The following is a 20,716-nucleotide window of genomic DNA, read 5'->3' on the forward strand; positions in this document are numbered from 1 at the left end:
GCAAAGAGTTCGAGTTATCCTAAAATATCACATGTATATGTTGTTTTGCAAAATGTTCTCTATTGCGTTGTGATATAGATTAGCTACTTTGTAATGAGGTTTCGCAGTGAAGCGGTAAGATTCGGATAGACAGAAGATATACATGGGGTAAAAGCGTGGAAACTGTTCGACGGATATGGATTAGGGTAAGTAGACGATCATGGACCGTCGGGCGCGGACATGATCTTAATTACTAACAAGTAAAATACTCATTAATTCCTTAACTGGTCTATGCAAGTTGTGTCTATGGCTTTGTATGGGTGGTGTTTACATCAGATCAATTTTCTCAGCAGGTATTTTAATAACGATATAATGCAGCATAGCTATCCAATGAAATCTATTGCAAATACTGGTATTTTTTTGTTTTTCCATATAGCTCAAGCTCAGCTGATCGGTATGATGTATATAATTATACATTCTTATAGCAATCACTTCGGATAATATAGCACACGCAAAACAATAAATTAAACTAAAATGCACAGTCAAGGACAGAGGGCAGATACACCAACCACTCTACTTAACTAACTTACCATAGGGAGCTCAAGTCACCCCCAACTGAACTTAGAATAATACTTATAATATTGATTAGAAAAGACTTGATATCCTATTGCGTATTGGTCGTCAATGATTGATTTACATTCACTTCTATTCGTTTCCTATTTCTTTAAATGGCTTGAAAACGTGTAGAGGCGAATGTCATGCCATTTTCGTAAACCTACTCTTATCGTACAACTATCAAGAATAAAATATATACTTAGGTACGTTTACATATACATAATGCTTTAAAATATGCACAGCCATATTTTATTAGTACCTGTCTGCACTATATTCTAAAGGCTTTCATCCTAGATAATATTATTGTACACTGAAACTTCGTTAAATCCCAAGGAGCCAGTTATTTTATTCCATTTGAAGAGGTGTTATTTACTAAAGTTCTCAGATATCCAAGTTATCAAATATAATATCTCATTTATAGAGTGGGATCCTCTATAAAGAGAGTAAGGATGTTAAAACAAAATTAATATCCAGTTATAGAGATGTAAGATTAGTAATATAAAACTCCATATTCAGTTTTAAAACGCATTTATGTAAGTACATATATAGATTCTCAATTTTCTCAGCCTTCTACTGAATAGTAGATATAATCCCCAACAGAAAAGTTTTGTGAAGCTTAGAGTATAAGTAGTTTTATAATAAGTTACTTTGACTGTACATATATAGCTATATCGAAAATAAATAAAATCATTCTTCTCGATTCCGTGTATGTACCAGATTTTACATTTTCGTACGAACGTCGATTTATCAATATTTTTTTATCCCGAAAGTATGTGATTCTCGTAGTATTTAGTCAAAAACATCTGATAGTCAATGGCGCTTTGTGCATAACAACGTAAGTATTTTTTAATAATTACGCTGGTAACACCGCGGTGTGCAGCTAGTATAATTATATTTCTAAATTCCTACATCATTAGTTAATCAGAATATTTAAATAGTCTTGTAGATCGTAACTAGATACACATACCTATGCCTACGTAAATATACGCCTTAATTCCACAAGATCTCGCTGATGGATGAGTCAGCGACTTGCTGACTCAGGCAGCATTCACCACTCGCGGTCAAGTTGACTCACACTCGACTCGACACGATTATGTAAATTACTCTACCTGTATTTTAACCGCAATGCAATATGTATTAGATGTGAAAGTGTGTTAACAGCTCATTTATAGTTAAATATGGTGTAGTTACGTAATGATGATACTCTGACAAAACTTGATAAATGGTTAACAAACACGTATTAAGCAAAAATATTAAGGTATTTTTAAGAGACTCTTAAAACTAACGCTTTCTGGATGTTTAATTAATTTTCAATATATTTGATTTATGATCTGTTATATGTAATCAATATATGATTTATGATCTGTTATATGTAACACCTATGTAATATACAGTCGCTACTCAACTCCAATCAAATTAACCAAAGGAAAGGTTCAGAACTCTAATTTGATCAACGACGCCTTGAGTTCAAAAAAAAATAGGCAAAAGACTGAACCACCTAAACTAATTCTTTCCAAATATTTAGATAGTTTGCTATGAGTAATAATGTGACTTTTGTTAAAGCCTCCGACACCGGCCTATGAGTGACTCATTGTCTGTAGTCACAAACGTTGTGTCACTATGGTCATCGTCATCAACAATATTTTAAAAATCTTAAGATCGTCACAATTTTTAAATAATCTTCGACATCAATACTTTTTTCTGCGAAAGAAAAGCTTATAACGTTGCACTTTTCCGATATTTTAATTGTCGTCTGCAAAAACAACATTGAACGAAACATGTTATCTACACATTCAATAAAAGACAAATTACTGAACTCGACTTTGGTTATGATTGAAGAATGAACTGTCTGAAAATTGGTCGAGCCAATCAATCTCCATTTTTTATTCCATTCTCTCATTGTTCTGTACATTTTCGTGGGTTTCAGTACTTTCAGTCACATTTTATGGAAACAGGACATGATTTTAGCATTGACAAATATAGCCTCCATATTTTTTTTACTTATTTAGATGTAAGTATAGTGACAGCACTACACACAGACATATAGATATAGACAGGGTTGAGATACTGCATGAATTGAATACTGCATTGAATTTTCTGATATTTGTCTTTATCTAAGTACTTATGTATCAAGTTTACCTTATTTTTGCTATTGACCATAAAAATTCTGCCAAGGATGGGTGGAAATGAAAGAACTTATTTCACATACTACCTAAATTAATAATAGGTACCTATACCTATTTATTGAGTAAAATTATTGTGTCCGTCGACGTGTGTTAGCTGTAGATATTTTCATTTTTGTTTATCTTTAATACTTGTTAGAATCTGACTAAATTGAGAAATTGTACAGAAATATATCTAAGTTGAAGTGCCCGTGGGTTGTCTTGATTGGCGACAATGAGTTTCATTCACTTAATGCTGTCCAATTAGTTAATTGTGGTTGTAAAGTGTGGGTGCATCGTGACATGGCTCGGCTACTCCAGGCTGTTGAAAATAAATTGTTGTTGATTTTGAAATATTCTTAAAATAAGCCAGTAAACAAATTGAAACGAGTAGGATGTAAAAAATAAACAACCAGACATATCGTAATAAAATATACACAGCTAGATTAGTTTAAAATTATGTCAGTAGATTTACTCATACATCAAAATTTATTAATTAAGTATATTAATTTTTTCTTTGGTTGGTAAAGTATTGTATGTAGTATATCTTGTGTATGACGCCTATAAAATGATCAAATAAACAAGCGTAAATTAATTACAACGATAATATAATTTTAAATCAAATGTGATTAAAATTCGATGGGCTTGATTCCTGAGCCTCTTGTAGCTTAGACTAGGATTCCAATCTAAAGCAATTGTGGCTCTTATTAAACGCCTACAGCCGCGCATATTAAATAAACTAGAGACTGATGTACATCTGCCTCTTCAGATGTATTTGACAAGAAAAAATAAGAATTTTTTTCATGCAAATTTTTGTTTTGATTCCTAAAAAAACAATATTTTGTATTTCTCATCTTCTGTCAGCTGCAAAACATATCTACATGCTAACTGCTAGTTGCCTAGTATAAAATGCAATAACGATAGCACACCCCAGCTTCAGCATAATGTATGTATTAAAAGCCATGTGTGCTATATTCGTCTATTTCATTTTGAATAACTCCCCCTGCCGTCCCGCCGTTTTCATTTCAACAACTAATGAAAACAAAATGAGTTTTCACTCGTGCCGCTCTAGCGCACCTATTTTATGGAGGAAGTAAGTTTTTAAGTTTAACTAAACTTTGTCTGTCGAAAAGTTTAAAGCTCTACAGATAACTCTAGGTACCTAATTAGTCTGAACTATATTTAGTTAGTCGATGGCATAGCACTATGGACGCCATAGACAAGATAAGATTTTATCTACCATATGGTAGAGGGCGCCGTCCTCTTTCCCATATTTCTTGGCTTTAGGACCACGAGTTACGTAGCATGTCTATCAAAATAAAAACAAACGAGGAAGTTTATCTACCGTCTATATGTAAAGCATATAGTCAACAATAATATTTTACTAGATGAGCTAATACTTACACTTACCAGACTTGTCTGTCATAGACCATTTGGTGTACATAAATAAATGGTCCCGTTGTGATGTCGTCGTGCTCCGATTCTTCTGATGGATTCGCTGATACTCACTTTCACGACTCTTTGATAAGACCATAGAAAATTTCTTACATTTTTTAAGATATTAATTTGTTATTTGTGTGTGCTCGCTTCAAAACTGAGACATGCTTCCCCATACTGAAAGATTACAAATGCCTGATATGGAAATGTATTTAGGAACAGGAAAACACTGAAAATCGGCGGTGGCTTCTGATAGGCTTCTTTCCTTTAAAACGTAGGTACTAACTTTTCTCAGAAACACATTTGAAATCGAAACCAATTTGGCATAAAGTGTCCTCAATTCAGCATACTACCTCAGTTTATTGTAATTTCGTGCACATTTTAACAATCAGCATATTCAAAACAGACGATTGTTAAAACAAATATGCGCCTTTGTCGAAACCTAACTTATATACGAGTACCTTATTCTGCAAACATACAAATTCTAGTTATTATTTTTACAGCTAAACAAAAAACAGCAATTTGAGGTTACTTAAATAAAATATACATTTCAACCTTTTGTTGTTTGTTGTGATAAAGTAACTTTCGTTTATAGGTAAAACAAAGGGAATCCTTAGGCGTCCCGCTGTGTACCATTTCCTACGGACAATGTCATTCGTAATATTCGGTGTAAGATAACAAAAGCACCAATATTTGCCGTAGAATATACCTAACTTGATATTGACATAATTATACGCAAAGAAATAATCATCTTTGCCTGCAATTTAGCTTGCATCAAACAGAATTTCGCGAATGCATACTTAATTTGGCGTATGGAGATTGCATTTTCTTCTAGCCCTACGAGTAATGGAACTTAAGTTTCATTATTCATGACCGTGTCCGATGTCTATGTCGTTATAATTGACCTAACATTAACCTTGGGATATATCACCAAGAGAACCGACAATGACTGATGCAGATAATGATGTATGAAAATGTGACGATGCATTGGACATTGTCCATCAAATACTCAGTACTCAGACCGCTGGACGAATAATGCCTCTTGTATTTGGTCGTATAACAGACATATACCACTGGGGCAGCTCTAAGTGATCTAAATTGGAGTTTTGAAACAATTGGCGTTGAGCGGCCAGCGATAATTACACTCAGTTGGGTACTCCATTTTCCATTTTTCATCTAGAGGAAATAATAATTAGATAAGGAAGTAACTACACACCATTGTACTTGAACTCTAAAGGTACGTATAGGTTTTGGTGTTTATTTGCCGCTTAGATGAGTGAACATTTTTGACAACAATGGATACGGAGTGTTTTGAATTGTAATTATTGCTTGTTATTTTATACTTTTACAGTGTCCTATTGTACTTAGTATTGGTTACTGTAAAAAACGGAAACCCTCTCATTTGAGGGTGTCCCCGGTAGCTTCCACAGCCATTAAGCGTCGAAACCAGGGTCCGCTTTCCTACTTTTTCGTCTCCACTTCGCACGGTCGTCGGCATCCCTAGTTGTCAGACCAAAAAACTGAAAATCATGTTGAGTAAACTTATTTTCCAAATAATAATTTTACATGGGTGGGTACAATAAGAGTCACCGATATTCATTGGTAATAATAGTTACCAATAGGCATAAACCGATTGTCACGGCTATAACTTAATCTACTAATTACGTTTTGTAATGCAATGCCTATTAAATGATTTTCTTTCCATACTGAAACCAGTTTCATAAAATCTCACTTTTATTACAGTTTTCTAATACTGTCTTTGAGCTAAACCTCGGACAGACGGACGGTTGGATAGACGAACAGAACTCTTTACATCGGAACCCTAAAATAAATCTATCTACCAAGTTATATAATTATGCGGTTGTGCATATCATAAAACATTTTAAATTCCAATGAAGTATTCCATTGTGAAATAGATTTGAGGCACTACCTATCTTATTTATAAAAAAGTTCAAGCATAGTTTATGTAAAGTATATTTTCGTCACTATCGCAATTTTCCAATATTCGACATACGAGACGAGACATAAAATACTTTAGTATGCTATATCTTTTTTATGAATGAGATAGGGTAGGAATGAACTTCAAAGAATGTAACTTTAAAGTCTGTTGACACAGCCATTACATATCTACGAGACATTGCAGGTTTAATATGTAATCTAAATTTAATTCTTTGAATATATTGTAACCCATTCTAATTCAGACTAAAATACCTCATTTGTGTTGTCTGTCCGTCCAAATATTCTGAAGACGGAAACCATAAATCAGTTGGCACCCCAGGATCATTCAGCTTCATTACGAACACAATATTTGATACTTCTGAAGTATCTCATTTGTAATTTTGAATTTCAAGTAGGATATTAAAATAAGGTAAAACACTTTAAAATATTGTTGGAATTCATTTGAAAATTAAGTAAATAGCTAAGACATAACTCATCGTAATTCATTCTCTGGAGTGTCTGGACAACCTTTTTGGAATAAAATTAAAGATGGAATGTTTATGTAAATCAGGGGAGAGACTGTTAAATGGTTCACTGCTTGCAATACAAAATTACCTATCAACTCACAAATCGGGCAAATTGTAGGTGGTGGTAGAAAGATTGACTCGCTTCCTTGGTCCGACCAATCTCATCAGCGGCTAGAGATCGCCTCCATCGGAAACAGAGGAAAGATTATACCAAATGTATATATGATTTAAATTCATTTTTTATCCAAATTTCATAATTAAATTAAAAGGACGCAACAGATGTACGAATTCGACGTACGATAATCGAATTCTGTTTAAATGCAAAATTCAATGTATGTAGTTTATGGACACCGTTTTCTCTACAGTTCGTATTATATAGGACACAACTGTGTTTGCCGACTACTGACCCAGTTCTACATCTTCGTGTATAATTCAAATTTTGAAATCATAATTTTAAAATGTTTTTAAGAATTTAATATTCCGCACTAGCTGTTATTGTCTCAATCAATAGTTGTGTTGTCAAACATTGTCATCCAAACGAACGGTGGTACGATATTTCAGCTCAATCGGCTGAAGATATCTGCTTCAAAATGTCACAAAATTCCACCCGAATAATTCTGTAATAATAACGTATGATATATTATTGAACTGAGGACCGTCTGTGGACTGTGTTGTACCTACTTTTTTTAAATTGATAACAAAAACGCTAACATCGTTTAGGTTAACAAATAGATAAAAGAATATATAACCGTTTATAGTACATTTCAAAGGTATATAAGTAGGTACCTATATAAACAATATATGCCTATAAAACCTTGTCATTGATGTCTTGTGAGATTTTTTATTTTAAATAACAAACTTGAGCCAACCTGAACAGTTCTGACCTATGTTATCACTGGACTAATAAAATTGAAAAACGTTTTATTTTTATGATCGTAGGAAAAACTGCTTTCAATATTTCCAATTGTGTTTGTCCTATCTCCGAGTAATCTGCATTTTCACATTTTAAATGGCATTCAATAAATTTTTTATTCGTCTATTTACTTTTCGATAAATTTTGAGCTTAGGTTAATCCACAATCCAGACTTTGTGAGGTCATGGCCGTCGCACCCAGCCCTCTCATGCGTACAATGCCTATCTACTAACAAAAACTCGTCATGTCTCACTGGCCCTGATCACAATACTATTGAGATTAAAGGCCATAGGCTACTGAACTTGATGTGTTTAAATATTATGGTAAAGTAGGCAATACATGTATAATACCTCAACTGTAATGTTGATAAGTAAATGTATTTACTATGATGCTCTGATTCCTTCTCTTGAATGCCGTGAGCGTATTAAAAAGATTATGTCGAGTCTAATTTAAAAGCAAACAAAGATAACATGTGATTAACATAAAATAAGCTAAATAACAAAGGGCTAAAAATATTAACAGCTGAGGAAGAAACCTAGTAAACGCTTAGTAGCACTCCAACGCAGAGGCCGACTATTTGTAGGCCAAGGCCAAAATTGATTTTGGTTTGCCGGATACCCAAGTATATCATAATTATGAAACCATTATTCTCAATTTATTAATTTTCTGATAAAATATCATTGGGCACGTCATAGTTTATAAGCTAAAGTGGAGTCTGATGAACCCACCAAGTATTTATCGATACTGTTCGGTCAACCGCGAAGTGCTCAATATACCGCGATGTACATACTCAATATTTTTGATAACAATCAATTTGAATTATTTGAGCGGACAAATGAAATCAGACTTCTCATTGTAGAATTTTGTAAACACAGTTCTAGATAGCAATCAAACTGTAAACACAATACCCAAAGTTTCCAGGAAACGCGGCAATTTTCCGAATTCACCTGTTTCGTCACTGTTTTTGTCACGGCTTACAGGATCCATTCTGTGGCTGTCAGTGACTGACCACAATCATAATTGGAGGGGTCATTTTAAATTGTCCCGGTAACCTCACGCGTGTGATGTAAGCCCCTTTAATTTATTAACCGACTTATGTCCAATGTGAATTTGTATGACTCTGCAAGTGGTCGTCTCTTACGGATATTCATTTTCATGTCTTTCTATTATCGTGTACGTTATTTATAATCCATAGTTCCTACCTACAGTATAATATTTTGACTTAGCTCCACATGGCCTACAACATGTTCTGTCTGTCTCTATGAACGCGATAAACTCTGAAACTTACAGACGGATTTTTGTACGATTTTCACCAATAGATATTATGATTCCTGATGAAGGTTTTGTTGTATAATCTTAATATGATTTTCTTGAGCGAAGCCGGAACGGGCCGCTAGTTAGAAATAATTTACACATACGATCTTGACTAACATTTTAAAATGCTATCTCAAAATTATAACAACAATGCTTATTCTTAAAAGTACTAGGCTTGTCCTTAATTGCTATGTACCAGCCAAGGCAAATAAATAATTTTCGATTTTGATTTGATTTTTGATTTGAATATTTTTTATTGCAGACAAAATGGAGGACGCGGTTAACATGACCGAAGACATCAGTAAGCAGATTGAGCCTAGCGAACTTTCAAAGTAAGTATTATCCGAACAAATTAAAATACCAGATATTTGTATGTTTGAAAGTGGTCATCTCTGGATGAGTAGAGTCAGTACCGGTCTCCAAACCTTCCTCATACATATTACGAGTATAAAACAAATTAAGCTACCTACTGCACGAATTTTCATGCGGTGTTCACCTATATATAGTGTGAATCCTGAGGATGGTTTACATGTATAATTTATGATGGTTTTACCCGAGCGAAGCAGGGACGGGCCGCTACTTTAAGATATAATAATTAAATACGCCATAGCAATCTGCAATAATGATTTATTCCGAAAAATATAAATTAATATTTACCTATCAGTTTATTCACCGTATGGGAACTCCCCACAGTAGCAAAGTTTAAGTAAATCAAAAGTTGTACCTATGCTAAGGAGAAGCTTGGATTACAGGTATATAATACAACTGCTATGACAAAAAATAAAATGGAAAAATGTAATGAAAACACCTTACTTTCCCACGCCGAACCCTACCAACATTATGAATGATTGAAGGCCTTTTATACGCAACGAATATATCTAGGTACATCATTCCTAAGTATTATTGCCAGTGGCAAGTCGGAAAACCTTTCATTTGCCTTCCTGCCCTTACAAAGAGGGCATTCAGAGGCTTACTAAGGAATATAGGGCCTCTTTATTTAGTCACAAAAGCCTTCTTCTGAGTTATGGGATATCACCGGTCCTCCAGAATGAATGTTTAGGACTTCCTGATACTGTATGGGCTTCCGTCCACTTGTAATTAAAATTTATTCCGTCCATTCTACTTATAATTAAAATTTATTTCAGAGATATGGAAATTAATATTTACTTTTTTTTCCTGTTTATTTTGCGATTACAATGACAGTTACTGTCGCTACTGTAGCTCTCTTTGTTGCACTGTAATTAATGAATACCTACACTACACTATAAATTGCACTGTATTACTGAATACACTACACTTTCTTCTAATTTCAAATTCATTCTGTATTGTCCGTTGGATTTCGTACGAGGCGACTAAAGGGTAGCAACATTTGAGAGCTGGCATAAATAGCATTTCCAAGAGGGTTGGAAAGCAATAGCCGGTCGCAAAGTCACCTAAGAATCTAATAATTAAAACGGGAGCACGAGACAATGAGAAAGAGTAACAATGATCGCTAATATTTTTGCTTGTATTTTTTAAATACTTGGAAACACGTTTTTACATTTTTAGATTTTTTTATTTACAGTTTTTATATATTGTTTTAGTTCTACAAATAATTATTGTACGTATTCCTCTTGACCCAACCTGGTATGCACTCCGGTTGTTTATCTGGTTATGTCATTATGAACATTTCTTCTAAATCGTTCCCATAAGCACAACTATAGACAATTTCCAATTAATTTTAGTTCCCAAACGAACAATATAAGTAGATGTATTTAGTAAGTAATAACAAATATCATTATGCCCATATGATATATGATTATGTGATAGTCTATACCCATTACACACATAACGTGATGCGTCCCTGTTTGTCTATTGTTTTCTTTTCTTCTGTTCTAAGCTGTTTAAAACTTTTTTAATTTACAAAACATGAATCTGTAATAGGCATTAAGTTTAACCCTGTAAGATAAGATGTCTTTTTTGTTCAAGTGCCGTTGATTCTATGATAAATTAACAAAAATAAAAAATATAAAAATATATCTTTTCCCTATGTTACTTTGTAAACGTTTAATTAAAATTTTCAGATTTTCCCCCGGCCTCCTGACATTCGCAGCTATAGTTACGGGCTTCATCATGGTGATAGGGTTGTTCGGCAACCTGCTCACTGTGGTAGCTCTGCTCAAGTGCCCCAAAGTACGCAATGTCGCTGCTGCTTTTATTATCAGGTATAATATAATTAAATATAATATAATAATATAAATGTCAATATAATATACGTGTAAGCTAAAGGCAAAGCAAGGCACCAGTTTGTTTGGTTTTTCTTAACACTTTATCTTACTCAAGCAATTGAAATTTAGCATAAATATACCTACTGGAAGACGCTCATATGAGAGAGAGGGAGAGTGATCCTAGTTAGGAGTACAAAGAAGGAAATAAAGTACATACCTATAGATATATAAAAAGAAGTCCCTCGTCGTATCTATCGTCTATATGAACGCGATAAACTCAAAAACTACCGTGCGGATTTTTGTACGGTTTACGCCAATATATAGTATAATTCCTGAGAAAGGTTTAGGTGTATAATTTATAAAGTTTTGCACGAGCGAAGCCTGTACGGAGGGCTAATTATAAAAATATTTTAGAAAAAGCTAAAGAAAATTCCCTGAAGATCATTTGACGATAGTTCTAGAAAACAGTGACTGTGAGGCGGTTTAGATACTTCGACATCAGTTTACTCTTGCAGACGCAAAATCCAATTACGACTGAAACTAAAAGCAAAAATAACAGATGCATATTTGTCGAATGCATAATGATATAAGTACTTGTGCAAGCATTAGTGCAACTACCGTGCCGTATCGTTATGTTCTTTATAACAAAGAGAATACAGAAAAATACTATATACTCAGTATTTTATGCTAAATATTGCCTGCGGCCCTCCATTTTCCAAATGAAAGATAACGTAGTTCTTCTCCTTATTCCCTTACTATAATGTATGCGAAATTTCAACAAAATTGTTTGTATAAGTAAAGCGTGAAAAGGTAAGATATAAACAAACATATTTTCGCTTTATTAGTTAGGATTAGGATAATTTAAAAACGCTTGATAAAAAAGTTTATTTTATATTGCGATGTATAGGAAACTATAGTGTCGATGTTGATAACGTCCGACCAATTTCGGTCATGGAGACAACTTCAACGATTTGAACTCGCTGGTGTACTTGCATGTGGCTTATGTAGCCAATCGTGTAGTATAACTGTAGTAGGTATGTAGAGGTCCTGTATATACTATAGTTGTGTTGTAACTATGACGCATGTGATTGTTTGCATTGCTCACGGAATTCCCTACTCGGTTAGGAATTTTGCTTCCTGATTAAAATGCCACAGCTTTATTGTTCTATGTGAAGGCTGTATTTCTGTTATAGTGTGGTATTTAAAATGCTAATAACAGAACCCAGATTTTACTGAAACTATTTTTTGTTTGGCCAGAAAATGACTGAAAAGACTTAAGATTAATAAAAAGAAAAGGTGATGGTTTTATGTGTCTTCTCTTATGGTTTGCGAATGTAGTTTTTGCCCATTGGATGTCAAAGCTGTTACTATCTCTGAATTATGCCTTGTACGACATCCACGGGAGAAAATGAAGTGGCGATTGAAGTTGGTAGATAGGCAATTTTGAGGCCACATTAATCGTTATCTGAAAAAATGCGTGACGCTAAAATCACGTCAATTTACTTAGCAAACAAACATGCAAATCCAATTATCGAATTATCAGCACCTGTATGCATGCAGCTGGATGCATTATTACATTAATACCATAGTTATGCGCTAACGCATGCACATAACATTACGTGACTACTTATAGCAATATGTATTTAGTTCCTAGTTGCCATAACATGACATCGCGTTTAACATGCCGTGTAGTCATGAACAAATGAAATTTATTTACTTTCAATATCAGTGAATAATTACAGTGTGTGGTTACCAGCTTAGTTTTTTATGGTATAGGACGGCAAACAGTACCGTCATCAGATAGTAAGGGTTCTCCGCTACCCAGATACATCTGCAATACCAATACCAGAGGCATTGGTATTGCAGATGTATCTGGGCTGCGCAGAACACTTAGGAGCAGGAGCGACATGAGCGATATCTGTCTTTCAAGAAGTTGTAGACTCGCTTATTGAAAGTTTAAATGTCGTATCGGTTCTGAGAGATCGATATACATAATAATATGGAAAATCGGGATAATTTTATATTGTTTTCTAGGTCTAGTAATTTTTCATTATTGATTAACAAAGACAATCCAAACTTCCACATTTATAACTTGTTTTATCTATGTTAAAAATTCAGTCTACTTTTTTTTACTTGCCTCAACTAGCCTATTTTCGCGGTTTGAGGTAAAGGTGAAAGTCTCATTAAAATCCGTTTAGCACATAAGCGTTTATGTGTGATGCAAATGATCAGACTTGTCTAGTTTATTTGTGAAAGTTTTATGTTTTTTTCTATTCTTTATCATAGAAGTACAAATTAATACTATGTACCTATAGATATGTCAAAGATCTTTATAATTTTTTTTAGTATCAAACTTCATATAAATACGATATGTTATATACGGCATAGATAGAAGATCATGCAGGACATGTGGTTGACTGTACGTACACGAGTTATTTTTATGGACATATACTCTACTAAACTATTTATAATCGCCGCCAGATATTTGGCTACAAATCGAGATATAATAATATAGAAATTGAGCTAATATAATAATATAGCTAGAGATGGGGTTACGCGCAGTATTTTCCCAATTTCTTCCTGAAAAGTTACAAACATGTGTCAACTTTTTGAGTAGAAACTGGAAACATACTGGGCCTAACCACATGAGACATTCAAAGACAACGTTCTATAATTACGGAAATATGTTTGATCAACCTGCGACAAAAGTGGGACAAACATTATCATTCTTGGCACGCAATTTAACAGTTTTAACATTTTTCCAGTTTATGCATAGCGGACTTCCTATTCTGCGCCATGGTGCTCCCGTTCGCCATATCGGGATTCTGGACTCGGACCTGGTCTCATGGGGGCGCATTGTGCAAGCTGGTACCGTTCCTGCGGTACGGGAATGTCGGAGTGTCCCTGTTGAGCATCGCCCTCATAACCTTGAACAGGTAAGCATCTCTACAAGGTGTTGATTCTGCTTTAATGTATTCATAAAATTAAAAGTGAAACCTTTATAAATCTTATGCTCAATTTTTCAAGTACCTATGTGCTATACCGGTTCAAATGCAGTAGATTTTGTTACTAACTCCACATCGTTGACATTAAAGAGAGACAGGATTTGACAGGATTACTGGTCGGTAATTATAGATGATGATGATCTTACTTACTGGTCTTTGAATAAAAGGGAAGCGTGGTCATTGCCAGCTGCTACCTGCGCGTATTGTAAAAGTCAGTCAAGGTAATGGGCTATTAACAGAGGATCGTTCTCTCAGGTGATGAGCAAACAAGCTATCACTACTTCTGAATCCGAATTCTAACAATAAGTCCACGATCCCGAAAAACCACATGGACCCAAAGGGCACATTAAATTTAACATTTTCAAAGGAAGGTCGATCGTGCAATGGTCCATAATAAGGTCCAGTAAGTACAAAATTTGGGTCAAATATTGAAGCTATAGTGACATGACACTACACCACATATTTCAGCCATCATTTAAAAGCCTACCTTTGATAATATACAAAAAAATAAGGACCATACTAACCTCGCACAGGAAACTATCTTGGGGACTATTAACCTTTCTCTGACATATATGAAGTTTTGAATGCCAAGAGAATATTGGTGGACCACCTTAGGGCCTGTCAGTTTGGCCTACGACTAAAAGCATAGTTAATTAAAATGTCAGCTTGTATCGAAGTCTAATATCCGATCTGCCTAAACTGAAATTTGTTGGACCATCGCCCTTATATTTGATTCATCTCAGTCCGCGATAAATCGTAAAAATTATAAACGCGAAAGTTTGAATACGTGGATGTTATGTAAAATCTACTAAAGAATTTCGATATAATTAAGCATACGGGTGGAATATTCTGGAATAGCACATAGGGAACTTCTATCATAATAACTTTTTGAACTTAAAAATCGTATAGAAAATATTACAACTTATTTTGCTAAGCTATAACTAGGTAACACATATACAGACTTTGATGATGATGATGACCGCGGACCCTGGGCTCCGAGGCTCCAGTCATTGAGCCTCGGAAGGAACCGGGATTACGCTCATATGACAGAGACATATACAGACGATACGTTTGAGTGTTCTTACATAATGTGGTAATAGATTGATCATAGAATTTCATAATTTTTTTATTTGAAAATGGAAAATGATCTATTTTATATTAACTTGGAAGGAAGGAATATCCAAGAAGATGTTTATTTATATACTTGTTTATATTCCTTGAAACAAGTCTCGAACTTAATTTGGGGCTAACTCAATCTGTGTGATTTGTCTAAGTATGCATATTTATTGCTGTTTCTAGGTATATAATGATAGCCCACCACAGCTGGTACGGGCGAGTGTACCACAAGTACAACATAGCGCTAATGATCGTGTTCTCGTGGATGTTCTCGTACGGAATGCAGATACCCACCCTTGTCGGAGTATGGGGTGAGTTTCATTCAAGTTAATAAACTAACTTAACTTTTTAACTTTTTTTAAAGAAGGCACTTCTTCCTACAGTAACCAAACAAATACCTAGACATAAAAATACCTAATTAATTGAATCAGTCTGTGAATCAGCCTGCGCCTACGCACGGTTTTGAATTTGGAAAGTCTGTGATTATAATTTAGAACTCATTTTCTTTTTTCTTTTTCTTTATCTGAGTGGTCTATGTTCTGGAATAAATATGATTTGAATTATTATTATTTTTATTGAATTATCGATCATCATCATTTTTACACCCGACGCATAAAGAAGGGTTGTCAATTTTCACTGCGAACGTGGCAAAGAGGAACAGTCTTCTGTCTTCAATGGGTATTTCATTACACAAAGCTATGAATGACACCTGCTCAAGTAACCATACACAATGCTTCATTTATTTCCTTTTTTCAGGTAAATTCGACTACGACCCAGAACTGGGCACCTGTTCGATCATGCCAGACGGGAATAACCGAACGTCCAAGACTGCGTTGTTTGTGATAGCCTTCATTGTGCCAGCACTTCTGATCTTCATCTGCTATGCCAGGATCTTCTGGGTTGTACACAGGTGATTCTATCTCTTTCTTCCTTCTTCTTTCGTATGAAAGATTTGAAATTTAAAGTCTTTTTGTTCTCTACTTATTTTATTTTAAATCGTGCGGGAATTATTTACACAAATGTATGAAACTGAAATAAATAATTTAGTGCTTATCTAGGTACTTTAAAAACACTAAGTTAAGAAATTTAAGAATTACATGAAAATCGAATTATATAAATATTCTTATAACTATTTATCTTAGACTAATAATAAATTACTTCCTACTTAATTATGTTCCACATGCGGCGCCAAAACCGAATGGTGTCTCGCTACGTCACGATACTAACTTAACGATAAATGCATTCGATGGTAGATTGACTTGCATGCGGTTCCTATCTGCAGAAATGGTACAGCCTTTTACTTTTGCCCTCAATTTGCTGGCATCAAAATTATTTAATTTTGGATGACTATTGTATACCTACAAAGTGTTGGCTTAGTTGGTGGGACTGGAAATTATTGGATAAGAGCATTTTGTTTTTTTTATTCGTCATCGATGAGTGTCGTTTCCCACACAGACATCTTTCTTGCATCATTTCCAATGCTTCGGTACCAATTCATCGCTTTTGCCAAATAGGAATTTGGCTTATCTCTGTTTCACTTACTTATTTTTGATAGGTAGCAATCAACATTATTTATTTTTCTTGTGTAATGGATACTCAAATGTTATAGGCCTGAACTATTACTATTTAATTAAATATATAATAAATATTTTATGATTTTAAACAACTTAGAATTTGCGACTAATCCATATAAGTAGCTTTATTTATGTATAAAAATAATTATGCTTACATTAATTTACAGCTCAGAGCAGCGCATGCGCGAGCATCAAAGATCCCAGCACGCCAGTCCCGGTTCCCTCAACCACGACAAGAGGTCCACCATCAAAGACAATCGGGAAACGAAAGCGCGAAGAAACGAGTGGAGAATCACCAAGATGGTGCTGGCCATCTTCTTGTCGTTCCTGGTGTGCTACCTGCCTATCACCATCGCTAAGGTCGCCGATAGCCATGTACATTATCCCAGTAAGTATCTGACCTTCTGTATTAGGTGAACGCGCTTTTGAATATGGAACACCCCTTGCTAATTAGTGCGCAAATTAAAAACAAAAGGCATTTAAATAAATCAAACACGATATCTACATATTTAAAATGTCATTATAATTTATTGTTATTACTCTTACTATTTGTTTACTTTTACTATTTTTGTTCCGATTGAATATAGTATATTAGGACTGAATGCTTTTTGACTTCAAAATTGTAACGTCACAGGGTATCACTGGCATTTATGCTCCATATAAAAAGTATCTGATTTGACTAGTAGAAAACAAGATATTAGGCTACTGCCTAATATCTTGTTTTCTACTAGTAAATATTGTAGTAAATAGTACTAAATATTGGAAGTATCCTATATTTTTCAACATATTAGTCAAATCAGATACTTTTTCTAATTCTCAAAAATAAAAATGTATATCATTCCTAATATAGGTAGGTACTTCGATCAAAATAAAAAATCACTCTTCACATTGAACCTATACATAAATTAGTTGCAATACACATGAAATTGAGGTCGGGTCACAGATGAAAGAAATATTGATATCAAAAAGTTCTGTGAAATGCAGGCTACAGTATATTAGGTCCTGCTTCATGGGGAGGCCTACTTTCATCGGTATACTCACTGTGCTAATATAGATATATTTATTACGCGGATATATTTTATTTTTATTTACTTTTAAACGTACTTACCTAACGATTCACCTCTACCCCAGTATTCCACATCGCGGGATACCTGCTGCTCTACGCGAGCGCGTGCGTGAACCCGATCATCTACGTGATCATGAACGCGCAGTACCGTGCTGCGTACGCGGCCGCTCTGTGCTGCCCGCTCTCCAGACTAACAGGGCTCACCAGCGGTGCGTATCCCTCCTCGCCTGTGGCATGCCAGCCCAAGAAGTCTGAGAGATCTTCCGCATCATACATTCGGCCGTGAAGGTACCCAGCCAGTGTTTGGTGGGCTTTATTGGTGTTGGCTGTATCATTGTTTGCATGCATCTCTTGCACCTTACACCTGTGTTGATAAATGTTCGGTGTCGGAGTTCACCAGTAATGCAAACTTCTTGACCGATGAAGATCATTCGTCTTGATCATACGAGATCAGAGTCTAATTTACCCAAAAAGACGGAGAGCTCTTTTGCGTCTTTTATTCGATCGTTATAGGTTGTCTGTCAACGAAATTTGGTATGCTTCGTGATGCGTGGTGGGTCCTTTGGTATTTGCTTAGTTTTTTAATAGCACGTTTTTTCGCACCAACTTCAGGACTGTCAACTCCTACCTCGCCAGTCAATAAATACTAGGACTCTTCATTCCGTCGCCTTAAAGGGATCTTTTTAACAGGAGCCTTGTGTTCTTTGGCGAGCTTTGCTAGTCATTTCCGTGGTGGTGGTATTTTTGTTGGGTATACATTGATGTTTGCATGATTAAGGTGTAAACCTTATGTCTTTAATGATAAAAACTGTGGTGGAGTATTAAGCTTGGCACAGGCTTGTCACATCACATTTACAAATAAAAGGATACTTATATAGGTAGTTGATATGTTTGCTTGCTTGATGTTGTGGTGATATAGTATTTGAAGTATAAGAAGATTTTTTTTAGTTAATAGGTGTAAACTAAGTACCTAGTTACAGATTACATAATACTTTCCCAGTACTTTGCAGAGCACTTAGTAGCACAACAAAGTAACTAGACAAACACAGCAAAGTAACTAGATTTTATGTAAGGATGATAGGTATTTAATATAAGTAGGATTAACTTTGTATGGTTTATCTGACGACAATTAACTAGTAACTCTTCGTTTTAGAGAAATGGAACGAGCGTCACGGGTACAGCTACAGCAACACACGAACGGCGCTCAGCCAAGTCTCTCTGGGGGAATCCCGCCCCGACTCCCGGGGCTTCCCCCCACCAGCCCTCGGAAGGTAGACCCTCAGAAGTACAAGGGGCAAAAGGACCTCAAAACCATGTCTTTAAAGACAATAAACACGGAAACTCAAAGAAATATGGGGTCAAAATCAATTTCGCTGCAGCATATTACTTCTGGGTCAGGCCAATCCACTCCAAAAAGTGGCTTCAGATCAGGCTCGTCGCCAAGTGTTGGAAAAGTCACAAGATTTCAATTAGATAATGTAGAAAAAAAAGACAGAAAGACGAAGATGTAGCGACTTATCGCTCGTTAGTAAGACGTAAGACTATATTTTACCAAAAAGTATTTGTATATAAAACCATAGGTATAATATACTGTGGACTGAGCTATGAAAATATAGCACAATTTATCATTATACTTGAAATGATTTTAGATATAATATCACGTTTAGATATCCTGCGGTGTAGACAGAAACCAACAGATGGCCAAGTGTCAGACTCGAGCTTAGCTAAGACTTTTGTACCAATCTCAATTTCCATCTACTTATTTGCACGTACTTTTAATCGTTAGTAATTTAACTAATATCCGTCCTGATAACGAGCGATAAGTATCTACTCATTTAATATAAATTGTAAATATATAGATTAGTATATCAATAAGTAAATATCTGTATTACACGTGCATTTACTGTACTAAGGTATTTATTAGTCAAACGGTTGTATAAAAATGTAAACGTTATGTAAAATTCAAAAAACTGTAACAAAACAATATTCTACTGCCGGCATCAAAATACCTACCTATATTCATATTAGGACACATTCATATCGAATTAGTAAGTTAGTGCACCATGACAAACCCGCAGTCGTGGGACTGTGGATATGTTATTAATCCAATATGGCCATCAACCTACCTATTTAGTTAATCTTACTCATTAAAACATTCCGTCGTAGGCAATGGTCGTAGGTATTTTTTGTATTATAAGTATAAAAAGGATACTACCAATCCCATAACTTTATAATTAAGTTTCTAAACATTCCACAATTTTACATGTAAGCACCGATGTGTCGTGCTTTTTTGCCAAAGATGAAATCCATCTACGTATTTCCGATATATAGAACCTACCCAAAACATGGCGAGAATAAAGATCGGTATACATATATTATTCTAAATATATTTTTTGCTTTGGAAAATACATACAACCAACAGTGATATCTCAGTCTATGTCTACGTGTTATATCTTTTTAACAGTCATTTGAATTTCAGAAATATAATTTCATCTAAAATATAAAATATTTAAATACTATGAATTTTACCAAAATGCCATAATAATTATAAGATTATAAAATGTTATTGAAATAATTTGGTAATTAATTCAATATTTAAGAATTATTTTAATTTAATCATGCCAGGTATTTATTTATATTTTAAACTGTTGACAATAAAGTTTGTTACGAAATAAACGAATGAGAATCAAATTTGTATTTTTCTTTTTCGTTGAAACAATAAAAAAAAATATCAAGTATGTTATGTAAGTACAATGCAATTACCTAACGGAAACAAAATAAAATTGAATATAATACTGGAAGTATTATATACAATACTAGATGTATGCCAAAAAATATAAGAGCAAGTTCATATATTAGATTT

At 34.5% G+C, this 20,716-nt stretch overlaps 1 protein-coding gene across 3 annotated transcripts in view; it reads left to right on the forward strand.

Annotated features, from left to right (window-relative positions):
- The window catches only part of LOC128674160 (G-protein coupled receptor moody-like), a 30,244-nt gene extending 9,700 nt beyond the window's left edge, over positions 1–20,544 (forward strand). Inside the window, exons 1-9 of one of the 3 annotated variants that reach the window (XM_053752539.1) lie at positions 2,205–2,208; positions 9,148–9,217; positions 10,949–11,089; positions 13,858–14,028; positions 15,397–15,524; positions 15,970–16,123; positions 16,955–17,175; positions 17,919–18,062; positions 19,009–20,544. In XM_053752539.1, the coding sequence (XP_053608514.1) occupies positions 9,153–9,217; positions 10,949–11,089; positions 13,858–14,028; positions 15,397–15,524; positions 15,970–16,123; positions 16,955–17,175; positions 17,919–18,062; positions 19,009–19,364 (1,380 nt within the window). In that variant the 5' untranslated portion in view covers positions 2,205–2,208; positions 9,148–9,152 and the 3' untranslated portion in view covers positions 19,365–20,544. Of the gene's footprint in view, positions 1–2,204; positions 2,209–9,147; positions 9,218–10,948; positions 11,090–13,857; positions 14,029–15,396; positions 15,525–15,969; positions 16,124–16,954; positions 17,176–17,918; positions 18,142–19,006 lie in introns of those variants that run through there. The other 2 variants (XM_053752538.2, XM_053752540.2) reach the window with 2 other exon arrangements.
- The last annotated feature ends 172 nt before the right edge of the window (positions 20,545–20,716 follow it).

The sequence above is a fragment of the Plodia interpunctella genome, chromosome 12 (genome assembly GCF_027563975.2).
Source record: "Plodia interpunctella isolate USDA-ARS_2022_Savannah chromosome 12, ilPloInte3.2, whole genome shotgun sequence".
NCBI classification, from domain to species: domain Eukaryota; kingdom Metazoa; phylum Arthropoda; class Insecta; order Lepidoptera; family Pyralidae; genus Plodia; species Plodia interpunctella.